The sequence below is a fragment of the Drosophila simulans genome, chromosome 3R (genome assembly GCF_016746395.2).
Source record: "Drosophila simulans strain w501 chromosome 3R, Prin_Dsim_3.1, whole genome shotgun sequence".
Lineage (NCBI taxonomy): Eukaryota > Metazoa > Arthropoda > Insecta > Diptera > Drosophilidae > Drosophila > Drosophila simulans.
In genome coordinates, this window is record NC_052523.2 from 7141685 (window position 1) to 7153806 (window position 12122).

The 12122-nt window shown below is 43.1% G+C and overlaps 4 protein-coding genes across 7 annotated transcripts in view; 2 read left to right on the forward strand and 2 right to left on the reverse strand.

Annotated features, from left to right (window-relative positions):
- LOC6727492 overlaps window positions 1-1066 on the reverse strand; it is a 37616-nt gene extending 36550 nt beyond the window's left edge. Inside the window, exon 1 of the mRNA XM_016175569.3 lies at window positions 242-1066. The gene's annotated coding sequence lies outside the window, so the exon portion shown is untranslated. The remainder of the gene's footprint in view (window positions 1-241) is intronic.
- An 864-nt stretch (window positions 1067-1930) lies between these two features.
- On the reverse strand, window positions 1931-3096 carry LOC27206449 (ATP synthase subunit d, mitochondrial). Of its 2 annotated transcripts, none has more exons than XM_016175567.3 (2): window positions 2963-3096; window positions 1931-2590 (listed from the first exon to the last, which is right to left on the reverse strand). In XM_016175567.3, exons 1-2 carry the CDS (start codon window positions 3062-3064, stop codon window positions 2042-2044), a joined length of 651 nt encoding a protein of 216 aa, XP_016034079.2. In that variant the 5' UTR covers window positions 3065-3096; the 3' UTR covers window positions 1931-2041. The 2 variants fall into 2 exon arrangements, with proteins under 2 accessions (XP_016034079.2, XP_016034080.1); XM_016175568.3 differs by having other exon boundaries at window positions 2910-3007.
- A 65-nt stretch (window positions 3097-3161) lies between these two features.
- Window positions 3162-3612, forward strand: LOC6727494 (39S ribosomal protein L55, mitochondrial). The gene is made up of 2 exons (XM_002102838.4): window positions 3162-3338; window positions 3395-3612. The coding sequence occupies exons 1-2, from the start codon at window positions 3162-3164 to the stop codon at window positions 3539-3541; spliced, it is 324 nt and encodes a 107-aa protein (XP_002102874.1). The 3' UTR covers window positions 3542-3612.
- A 6194-nt stretch (window positions 3613-9806) lies between these two features.
- LOC6727495 overlaps window positions 9807-12122 on the forward strand; it is a 42713-nt gene continuing 40397 nt past the window's right edge. For 2 of the 3 annotated variants that reach the window (XM_016176426.3, XM_016176428.3), the window contains exon 1: window positions 9807-10550. In XM_016176426.3, the coding sequence (XP_016034081.1) occupies window positions 10170-10550 (381 nt within the window). In that variant the 5' untranslated portion in view covers window positions 9807-10169. The remainder of the gene's footprint in view (window positions 10551-12122) is intronic. The other variant, XM_016176427.3, reaches the window with a different exon arrangement.

A 12122-nucleotide genomic window follows, 5' to 3' on the forward strand; every position in this document is an offset into this window, starting at 1 on the left:
AAGTAAACGTACCAGGTATCGTTTAGTCGTAAACCTTTTGAAATGCATTCTAACTCGCCTCGGCTGTGTTGCACTTTTGCAGTCCTATTGATCGTTGTATTAGCCACATCTTGTTAACCCGTTTGCAGAAGTCGAGGAAAAGGGAATGCAAAGGCTGCCTGCGAGTTGTGTGTGTATGAATATCCCCCATTATAGTAGACTTTGTTGTTTTTGTGCGATGATGAACGATGGTGTAACTTACCCGGGCTGTTTGCAATCCGTACTTTGTGCTGTTGTTTCTGGCCGAGTAGATGCTGCTGCTGCAGTTGCGGTTTCAACTGACTGACAGTCGTTGGTTGGGGGCGTTCCAGGTATCGTTATCGCTTCCAGTGCGTTTTCCAGCCAGCTTTGCTTTTTAAGCTGTGTGTTGTGTGTGTTTCGATTTTTACCTAAGCACTTCACTTGGAAGAAAAAAAACCATGAATCACTTGCACGTTTTTCGGTGTTATTTGCTCGGCATTATTTGCCTGTTAATTGGTTTCGTTGTTGCTGAATATCGGTCGCAGTATTATTCTTCTTTTTATTTATTTTTTGGTTTGGTTTGGTTTTGGTCGTTTAGAAAGTGGGTTAACGTTAACTGACAGAAGCGCGTCTTTTTAGTTGCGCCCTATGCAAATGGCGCGTATATTAATTCGATTCGAGATTGCTTTCGACTGCTGGTGGCAAATTCCAACTTGGTTCAACTTTGTATCTCAGCGATTGATTCACAGGCATGTACACTCCGATCGGATCGCTGCGTCTGGCGCTACAACTTGAGATTCCGCTTGAGACGTTTGCACTCCAACTCGATTCGCTCGCGACTGAACAGATCGCGTCGTGCTGCGCGGCATTTGCGGCCCCGATCACGAAGGTGCACTTCGCGGACAAGTTAAGACGCGCTGCTGCGGCTTTTTCCTCGCGAAAGGTGAGCTCGTTCGCGTTGGAGCGAGATGGCGAGAGAAACGAGATTTGAGCGGCGACTGAAGCTTTTAACGGCTTTTCGAGAGCCAAACAAGATGACACTGCTTGAATTCTCTCCAAAAAATGCGAGCAGAGTGTCTGTCTGTCAACCAGCGGGACATTCGAAAAATATACTAAGGCGATCGGGAAAATCCACTTAGAATATACTGCACGTAGTGCGGACACAAACCAAGGAAGAGACTTAAAAGTATTAAAATCTAACGGTGTGGCAATATGGAGCAGGTAAGAATGTTTAAAAAAGTAATCCGTTATAAATTCACTTAATAAATCCCTTATAAACAAAACACATTCTTCGGCTTTATATATCAATTTTAATGTGCGTCAAATTATCTTCGTTGAGTTAGCGGTGGAATTGGGAACATGGATCATATTTTATTTATTTAATTTTTCGTTATTTGATGCTGAATTAACGCCGTTTGTCCCACCGAATGTCCAGCTGACTGTCCCTAAGTCATCGACGCTAGTTTTAAATTTTAATTTATATTACTTTCGGAATTAATAAATTGTCATCCAGATTTCTATACACGTGCGTAGAAATAAGGAAGCAATTCTGATGCCACCGCCCAAAAGAGGGAGCTTTAGTTTCACGTAGCCAGTACAACAACCGTATTTAGCGGAGTCGGCCACCAATAGGTGCAGATTAGTAATTTGAATTTTTGGAAATTGCAATGTCAAACAATTTTGTGAATTTTAAGTTTGAATTTTAACCAATTTGGCAAGCGTTTAATTGTGGAATTGCTTTCTCTGCATTAGGTTAAAAAACTGCAAGGACCGGCGATCATTTACAGTGGATTGGGCTGTCTCAACTCGACTGTTTTCTCAACTTATTCCAAAGTTCTTTATTTTGATTTACGGAACCCATTATCTTTATCTTGCATATCCACCCAATCAGATGTCATATAGACGACAAATGCAAATTAGACACTGTAACTGTCATTTGAAATGAATTTAATTTGGGTAATTTACTTCAACGCGGATTACATTTCGAATCGAACAGACGACCAACGAAGCCAGAGTCAGAGTGCTCCTCGCGCCCTCCGGTTTAGTGGTGTCCCTGGGCCTCGGCCTCCAGCTGCTCCTTGGACTTGTAGCCGACCTGCTCCTCGGGAGTGTGGGGCCAGAAGGTGGGCTTGTTGAGGGGATCGAGTGCGCTATCGGGGAATGCGTCGCGGTAGTCCTCCATGGTCATCTGTTCGTAGGGCAGCAGCGACTTCAGATGGGCGATCTCCTTCTGGTAGTTCTGGATGCGCTGCTCCGAGGCCTTCTTGTAGGCATCGATTTCGCTCTGCGACGCCTTAATCTCGGCATCCACCTGGGAGGACACCTTGTCCTGGGGATAGGGCACCTTCAGGGCATCGTACTGCTTTTGGAAGCTATCGACGAGTCCGGCCACGGGCACCAGCTTCTTGTAGTTGGCCCAATCGATCTGGGGTGGGCACTCGGGATTGGCCAGCACGGCGCGCACATAGATGTCCGACTTGGTCTTGAAGGCGCCGAAGCTGCTCTTCTGGTTGGCGGGCACGCGCTCGGCGAGAGCGGACCAGTTGATCGAGGATTGGGCGATACGGCGGGCGGCCATTCTGCACAGATACTGCAAGACAACAACAAAAACGGATGAGGTTAGGTTTGTGGGTCTAAAGAGGTGGTAAGTGCTTTCTTGGTGTTCTGGAGCTGTGCAGCGATATTCCCGTTAGTTGAAATGTATCCTCTGCTTTTTTTAGTTACAAACTATCGACATTACGCACGGCGAGTTATGCTCGCAAAAATTATGTAATTTTTTCAATCTGCTGTGGCTCCTTCAAACTAAAAACGCGTTTGCAGTCCTTTCCTCGAGGCGTGCAAACGAATCTATGTTGTAGCCCAACAGTGCGCCTTGTTTTATTACTTTTGCAGGCTTTAACGTAACATACTTATATTTTTAAGGAGAAAAATATGAATTTCTGCCTCTGCAACCAACACTTACACTTTGAGTACGAGTGTGACCAGAGCTGGTGGAAATACCACGTAATGTGGAAACTGAACCAGGGCTACCAGAGATTTTGGAGTATTTAAATCGTACCCCCATGTTGGTCACACTATCAGCTGCCTGGCAGCAAAAACACGATTTAAGTGCAGCTCTTCTTTTAGTTAAAACCTTGTAAATATTGTGATTATCAATTAAAATGTTGCTGAAACAGTTGCCACACGCTGTTCAGCAAATACGCTGCATCTCATCGGCTACGACGGCGGTTACGAGACTGCATCGCTCGGTTTACTGCCGGCTATATCCCACAGTTGTGGTGCAACCCGATGGATCCACGATAAACATCCGCTATCACGAGCCCAGGAAGATTATCAAGGTAATGCTAGCTACTATAAGTGCACGAAACCATAATTAACGTATACCATCTACTAGCTTCCCTTGGATCTGAGCACCTTAACCGATGCGGAGCGCAGAGCGAGATTGGAGGCCCGCAAACCGCGCAAGAAGGTCAAGATCATGGAGGAGGTGGAGGACAACTTCAACGCCAAGAAGTACATGAAGTACATCAAGAAGAAGTAGCCGCATTTTATTCATTATTTGTTAAATAAAACACGAAAGCCCGTTATATAATGGGTTTAAATTAAAATTAAGAACTTGTGCTTGTTATCGATAGTGTATATCGCACATCTGGTATTTTTGTTATCGGTCTCAGCGAGGGCTCTCTACTTTTTTGCACCATCCCACAACGGTCACTCTAATCGAGTCGGAAAACAAAGTCGGACGTTTAGCTGCGCGTCGCTCCCGAAGAACTGTTAATTTGTGGACGCTTTTTCGCGAGTGCAGACATAAATGAAAGCAACATATCTTTAGCTCCATTCCAGACTGGATCATCGGCTATAGCCCATTGGAGCAGTGCCAGTGAATCGGTTAACAAATTATAATTTCGCTCTGCGTCGGCGGAGTGGTAATGTTGAATGGACAGTCGCGTCTTAAAAAAAAAAAACAAGTACACACAACCAACGACGAGTGCACATAAACAAGACGAGACAGCAAACGCAGAATCGAGTGAAAACCTATTTTAAAACACCAAAGCTATATTTATTTTGTTGACGCTCAGGATTTTCGGTCCTCGCATTTGTGATGTCTGCGGGTGCGTGTGAGTGCGCGAGTGCGAATGTGTGGGTTGCATACCACGGCGGATGCGAATAACTGCAATTGCAATAGAGAGCAGACACATACATACAAACACAAGCATAATTGGATTATGGCCACACGGCAATAAGAACGGAGAGAGAGAGAGAGAGCAGTCGCCAAAACCAAACGGGTAAATAAATAGTATTAGAAGAAATCGGTTAAAAGCCAGAATTAAATGGATTAGGCCTGTGTTATCGTTGGCATTTCCCCATCGCTGTGTGCGTGCGTGTCTGTGTGCGGAAGCAACCTAGAGATGGGCCTGACCTTAGCTTTCGCACACTGCCTGCCAAAAGTTGCCACCCGCTGCTTTCGCTGCATCTTGATACAAAATGGTTTTCAAGGTTCTCCCGAGATAAAAACACAAATATAATTTCGTATCGGGAAATGCAAAATTGTCATGTACCATTGTCTATTTAAACATTTAGAATTGATGATTGACTGAGGGTAAATAGTTTGGCAGTTTTATATTTTAACCTACTCTTGTTTTATTATGTTTTGAATTTATGAAAACGTAGGAAATATTTATTTGCATTGCGTTTATTAATGCTAAATTTAAAGTAAACTTAGTAGTTACTTTTTAACATCTGTTTCGAATATTATAGCATATGATCTAATTTGAAAAGTAAATGCTTCCTTTTTTCTGAGCTCAGCAGAATCATTTGCATATTCATTTGAATCGAACCTGTTGTCACCATGCGATGCACTCGGAAATCTGGCTCATCTCTAGCACGTGCGTGTGTGCGAGCGTCTGGAATTCGAAATTTGAAATTTGAAATTCGAAATGGGGAAGGTCTGGTGCGAAGGGGAGCGTAAATATTTTCGTAAGCAGCGGAAATGTAAAAATAACACAAACACATTTGCAAGTTATGATGAAGATGCTTCCGATGTTGGTGCTGGTTTTCCCAGCATTCGCTCTCTCTTCAGTTTCAGTTTCTCCCTTTTTTTTCCGATTCAGTCGATTCAGCGGAAAGACAGTTTTCCACGTAAAACTGCGACAGATGTTCACGGCTCATTATCCGGGGATCGAGAAGCTATAGCTCCCAATTCGAATGCACATTCCACTTGGGTTTCCACCCGAAATGCAGCTGCCCTATTGGGATTTTGCCGGTTTGGTGGTTGTTGGCTGTTGGCTGTTGCTACTGCTGCATTTTTGTGGTGTTTTCTTTTTTTTTTTTTCGTTGTGGTCTTTCGTGGTGTTTATAAAATTAACAGTAAACTCCCCCGTACTTCCGCCCTTGGCAGCCGGCTGTTAATGCTGCCTAAGCTAATTTGTTTTCATTTGTGTGTGCCCGCATAGAGGGGAATAAAACAAATAAAATAAACGAAACGATTTGTGCTCACTCTACGCGCCCTTCCTCCCATTGTATTTGTTGTTGTTCGATTTTTGCACCTCCTTCGGCTGCATTCATCAAGTGTTTTGTTGTGTTCGATCTTCTTATGGGACTTGCACTTGAGTCTGAAAATAAACCCATTTGGTTTTTCGTTTTTGTTGACGTTCTAGTTGGATTTCTTCGATCCTAAAGTTCATTTAGTGGGTTTTATTTTTAAGGCGTATAGTTTTGCTTCGGATCGATGGGCGGCACGTGAGTGCCCTCCCCCCGAAAGCCAACTGGCTGCCAATTAGTCGAAATGCCTAAATGGCGCAGTAATCGTTGGACATTCAGAAATAGTTTAGAAAACGACGGTTCTGTACCGAAGGAAAGTGAAATTTGTTGTCTGCCCGGCTAATTAAGCTTATCTTATGCTTTCAGCCGAACATTCCATTGCTTTTGAATTTATTTGGTAGATTTGTATACGCACATATTTCTCCTCGCTTTCCATTTCGTTGCGTGAATCACTTGTTGTAGGGCCTCTGGAATCTAAACTCCAGACTCGCGAGAATAAAAAAAAAACTAACGATAACTGGCTCCTCACACCTTCGATGGGCTTGGAATTTATTCAAAATACACAAAATTAACATGCATAGATTCTTTTTTATAAGTAGGCATACAGATAGGTAGAGAGCGGATGCAGCCAGCACCTCGCCGGCTGAATGAGTTGGTAGTTTTTCCGAGTGTGGGTGTATCTGTATCTCTCAGATAGCCAGCGATATATAGGCGTAGAAGAATTTATGAGCGCGACAACGACATGAATTTCATTCAGTCTTTGTTGTTTCTGTGGGCCCAAGAGTGTGCCATGTCCCATTTTCCACTTCTTTTTTTTTTTGTGTTTCTCGGTTTTTGTTGTTCTTTGATAATTTTGCTCTGCCTCGGCGTCTCATCTCTTTGTTTATAGAAATTTCTTCTTCTTGAGCTGCCTTGGCTTCTTTTCGCCGTCTCCTCGTCTTTGTTTTTCTTTCTACACGGCAATGAGTGGCATTTTTTCTGCCGCTGACCAACTTTCCTTTTCATTAACGCTTTTTTGGGGGCTCTAAACGCAAGACGCTTCCTGAACGCGTCAGTTCTCGGTGCGCTACATGCTCCCTACTTGAAAGTGTCTGGCACAGCAAATCATTTCCAATTTCATAACCAAGATTTATGCCTCTTTAATGGCCTAGCTGTAACGACGCAGTGTGCATTGCACACAATTCTCCTGGCATGCGTCTACGTAGGCGAAGATACCACGATGATGCTGCTGCTGATGATGAGTTGGTGATGATGATGAAGACGGTGGTGGCCACGACGACCCTTGGCCCCATAAAAATGCAACTTGATCTCGCAGCACGGCAACAAAGTCACCGCAGTCGGCAGCGGTTTATTGACTCGAACCTTGTGGCGGTTAACGGTTTAGCATTCGTTTTGGAAAATGCCATAAACGCCATCGAACGCAAACGGCGATAAGTGGTGTGCTGAAATTAATTTCATTGGTTTCTCTCTAGCAAACATTTTAGCAAATGTATTAATTAAATAGCCTCGATTTGGAACGATTAGTAGAGTTAATATTTGAAGAAAAGTTGTTCTTAAGTCGTTTTAGAATCCCACCAAGTTTCAGATATAGAAAGAAACTTTCTTGCCCAAGACAACTTGTTGTTTCTGTTGTTTTGAACGTGATTTCTTGAGTTTTCAGTTCTTGCGCCACCACAAGATGTATTTTCTAAAATTGCCTAAATTTATTGCACCTCGTCGTGTTCCGCCTTTTTTGTTTTTAGATTTTTAAATTATATTCAGCTGCTACCTGCCTTTAGGGCATTTAATCTTCGTGGAACTGCTGACTTTTAAGATTGCAGCATTCCGGTGTTGTGGGGCCCATCATCTATTTTCCATATGTTTGGCAACAACCACGGATGCGGACTGACCTTTGTTTGGCTGCCATTCCTATTGAAACATAAATATTTTGATGCTTTGCTGCGGCGGCTTTTCACGCGGAATACATATGTATATAGTTGGAAACGTGATGGGAAAATAAATGTATGCAAGAGTCGAATAAAAGCGACCGCTTAAGTGTTTTTCTCGACTCGATAGATTTGCTCACCCAAATTGGTAACGAAAATCGTTGCTTGGGGCCTTGACTTAGTTTCGCGGAGCGTGCTAAACTCATTTTTATGGGCCACGAAATGGATTTTCCTCTCCATCGATGATAGTCACTCTCTCCCCAGCTAACTCTTCACCATGATAGCCGTGTTTAATGATTACAATTTAAAAAAAATAAACTTTGCAACTCATTAGGGTGTATGAAAACTTTCACAGCTGACTTGGGAAGATAGCACGTATTCATTTCACAGCTCAAAACGAGATAATTTGACAAAGAGCCGCCTGTAATTGGACAACTGTATTCTGGGGGCGTGGTGGGTCGATCCTTGGGCGCTATTAAGTCGCAGCCACAAGCCCACTTTTCGCTGCAACTCTTCGTTTGTCATGGCGCCTAATGAAGTGTAGCACCTTTTCCCCGGCCGCTTCATTTGGCCAAAAGCTTTCGTTGTCGTCGATTGGCGGCGGTTAGCCGCAATTGACCCTAATTATGGCCTGCTGCCGGCTTTGACTTCAACTGGCTATTTGGACAGATTTTGCAAGAGAAGGAAAGACATACAGAAAATGCCAAAATGGCAAATAGCAAATCCCAATTCGCATAACTTCCCCCGTTTATTTGCCGAGTGCAAAAATGTGCTTGGTAATTTGAGTTTTATTTTGACTTTGGCCAGCAGCGGAAAAGTGAGAGCTCTGTGTCCGTTCGCCTCTATCATTATCATTATGTCGAAATTTGGTGTAATTATTTTGTTATAGTTTTAATTGTGAGCTCTTTGTGGCTTTGAGCTGTTATCTCTGTGGGCATGATCGCCTTTTCGCCACTCGCATGATCCTTTACGAGCCAAATTCAATTTTGTTGTGTCGCCCAAAAGCTATTTCTCGGTATCTTATCATCGAATATATATGTGGTTATTGCGATAAGGAATGGCAAATCAAAAAATTCCAACCTGTTGCCATTGTTCGCCGGTCTAATAGCAAGCAAAAAAATATTTGGTTATATCATTTCCGAACTTATCTCAAAAGTGGAACTGAACACTTCGCGGTGGGTGGTGGTGTTTTTCCGATTGTGGCACTCTGCAGCGACCTCCCTTTGCCGAATGTAACTAACTCCTTGAAGCCACTCAAAACGGACGTAGTTTTCAAGTGCGAGGCCAAGGTTTTAGTGATCGTGTTTATCTGAATTATTTGCTGATGAACTGAACTCATTTGCCCCCGACGAAAAACAAACGACGACGACAAAAGTAAGCGAAATGATAACCAAATTGCTGCTAAATTACATTGTTTGTTCGAAAAAAGCAAAAAGCAAATGCTGAATGAAGTCGTCTGGCTTTGGGTACATTTGATAGTTTGTGTGTTTTATCGCACTTGAAAAGGCCGCCTTATCAAATGGCAACAAATACCTGTACATATATTAAGCGGCTATCACACCGCAAGAGCCAGCTGATAAGCAAAACTTCGCCAATGTTGTCGACTTTGACCCTGAATATTTATTAGCAATTTCGAGCGGGGTCGATTAATTCATTCTTGTTAGTTTTGTTAGCTTACGATGTTTTTTTTTTCGCCATGTGCTAATGCAAAATGTCTACCAAAAACAGGAATGATAAATAAATAAAGCCGCTGTTGAAGCACCGATTTCGTAGTACTTTAATCTGATGAAGTGGCTTAAGTTTTTTCGAAATAACTTATCAGCTTGTTCCGAGTAAGAATCTGATCCCAATCAAATACACCATTTATTAGGGCTTTATAAATTGCCTTGTCTGGATTTCTGCCCCTTTATACTTTGTAAATATCTTGTGTTCCTATTTTCTAGAATTTATTGCTGACACTGGGATATTACTTTGAGTGGCGCGTGACAACAGAAAATAAAGCGAATTCTTTGAAGTATTTTAATTTGCACCCCATAAAAAAGGAATAAACACAGAAATGTTGATCACGTGGCCCGCTTCGCTGGTTTTTCGAGCAAATATATTTATTTATTTACATTTCATTAGAGCAGCGACGAGTTTGATTGAATTTTATTAACTTTTAACTATTGCCTGCATTTCTTCCAGACTTCCAACTGCGAGCGCTTCCAGTGCAGCTTCCAACACAACTGCAACGTGCCAAGAATCGAAGAACAATCAAATGCATTCCAAATACCCAACAACTAAGTACACAAGTTTCTCTATTACGAAGCAAGCAAACAGTGTGATTGCTATTTAGTTCTCCCCAATTTTTTTCCTGTTTCAAAAATTTTAAAGTTGTCAAATTCGGACCTATGGGTCCCATAAATGTCTCGTGCTGCGTTCCATAAACAAACACTTAAAAAATATCATCCGTTGAACAAATCGTGCCCGTCTAACCGTCGCGTCAATCCGCCAACTATTGTCTTACCATGGACGACACCATGGTGTAGCCCACAGAACATCAGCATTAGCCAAAGCATACAGTTCCAAACTTGATCCCCAGAGATCCATCACCCCCACAACAAGCAGGCAAGGCAAGGGCGTCCAACGCCAAAAAAACAAAACTTAAACCAACTTCACACACACATCCGGTTACGACAGCAACATACGTCGTAGCTGATAAACATGAGCCTGAATCAGCACAGTGGACCCGGCCCGCCGTCGGAGATCTGCGGATTATCGGTGGACCAGGTGGACTCTGCGGCCGCCTCCCCCTTCATCTGGCCGAGCACAGCGGGTATGTGCGCCACCGCCACCACCACCGCAACAACATCGACCAATGGAGACGCCACCGCGGAAGCACCAGTGAAACATCAGCCGCTCCACAACGGCGGCTGGATCGGAAATGGTCTTCCGCCGGCGCCCGTGACGCGGACCATATCATCGGATCGCCTGGTCACCGGCAGCTCGTGTCGGGCGCTGCGCACCGCCGTCTCAGCATTATACTCCGTGGATGACTTCGTCAAGGAGAAAATTGGATCGGGATTCTTCTCGGAGGTTTACAAGGTAAGTGACAATTCCGCACTTGGATAAACATAAGAATCAGTTTTTTAGTTTTTACAATTGGGTTCTTTTTATAAATCATTGATTGTTCAGACAAGTGTCTCGCTGCAAAGTATCTTGCTCTTTGTTTTTTAGATAAGAAATATATTGGTGCAATTTTAAATGAAGTGATCAATCTGTTTGATGATTTTCACTCCCTGCCATTACTCATAGGATCCATTCAGATACTTTGTCACGTCAATGACGAGCATTTGAAATTCATCGAGTGGCAAACAGGCGGTGAGCTTGTCAAAAGACAGCTGTTGTTCCCACAATAGAGCGCATCATAATTTGATGGCACTTTCGTTTTCGCAACGGTAACACCCGCCAACGTTAACAAAGCCAAACAAATGCGATTATTTACACAATTTTAATTAAACTTTAAAATTTTTGTAATTACTCAATAGGTATTGTGGCAGTTGTTCGGCTGGCTCATCATTCATTATCATCAGCATCTCCCCTCGATTCCCCTCTCTCTGGGCCAAAATGAAACAAAATTGCAAAACAATGGCCCAGACCAGCGCCAGAGCTGACTCAAAAATCCAAACCCATTGCCACTGCAGCTTAGCTGGCTGGCTGGGAGCTATAAAAAAAAAAACATGCCGAGCGGAGAGCTCATGAAAAACGCATTCGAACTGCAGTGAAACCGTGTGTAAAATTTAATAGCGTTTAGTTTTAGCCTCGGCCCAACACTTAAGAGTGTAAGCTGCTTTGTTGTGGGTTGCTATTTGGGCATTTCGCTTGCAGCTCGGAACGGTTGTTGGCCCCAAAAATTAATAAGTTGCAACAGATGTGGTGCATGGCATATGAGGCGATGCAAGGCGATGCGATGCGATGCATTATGCGATGGGAGGAGGGCCCGAACGACCGGCACAAAGACTCTGACATTATGGCTTTCCAATTACGTAGGAATTAGTGACGGTCAGGTGATTATGCAATCAACAGTGACATTGGTACTGAAAGTACACGGCCATCTAGATGATGGGATAGTTAGCTGCACAGATCGATGGTTGTGGAAATTGAAATCGATGTGAACACACCAAGCTTTTCTAAATGATACGACAACTCTTTCACCCGAGTTATATTGAACTTTCTCATCTATTTTTTCAGATTCATATGTCTGAATGGATGAATGAAAACGGTTTCACTTTCATTTTCGTTTTTAAGTGATATTTACACATTTCTTTTGTGAATGTTTATTGTGTTTCACGGGCGTTATTCGGTTATTTGTTGCCATTATTTTCACCCAGCTTTCCCATCAGCAGCAAAGGCAACCTTACTTGCAATTATATTTCAGTTGTCTAATGAATGTGCACAATGTGCGGCGGTTAAATGGAAATCTGCTCCATTCATTCGTGGTCAACACAACGAAAGGATCCTTTCTATCTATTCATGTGCGCATATTCTAATGCCGCAAATTGCATGCGAGTTGCGCGTATCTCATGGATACTTGTGAATCGTGCGGTGAATGACCGACCTATGGTTCTGTTTCTTCTCTACCTTTCCGGGGGAGACTACCTGCTGATTTGCATAACT

Coding starts and splice junctions, on each gene's coding strand:
- LOC27206449 (XM_016175567.3), bottom strand. CDS start 3,064: ATGGGGGTACGATTTAAATACTCCAAAATCTCTGGTAGCCCTGGTTCA. Junction 2,591..2,962: donor GTCACACTCGTACTCAAAGT/GTAAGTGTTGGT, acceptor GTTGTCTTGCAG/TATCTGTGCAGAATGGCCGC.
- LOC6727494 (XM_002102838.4), top strand. CDS start 3,162: ATGTTGCTGAAACAGTTGCCACACGCTGTTCAGCAAATACGCTGCATC. Junction 3,339..3,394: donor AGCCCAGGAAGATTATCAAG/GTAATGCTAGCT, acceptor ACCATCTACTAG/CTTCCCTTGGATCTGAGCAC.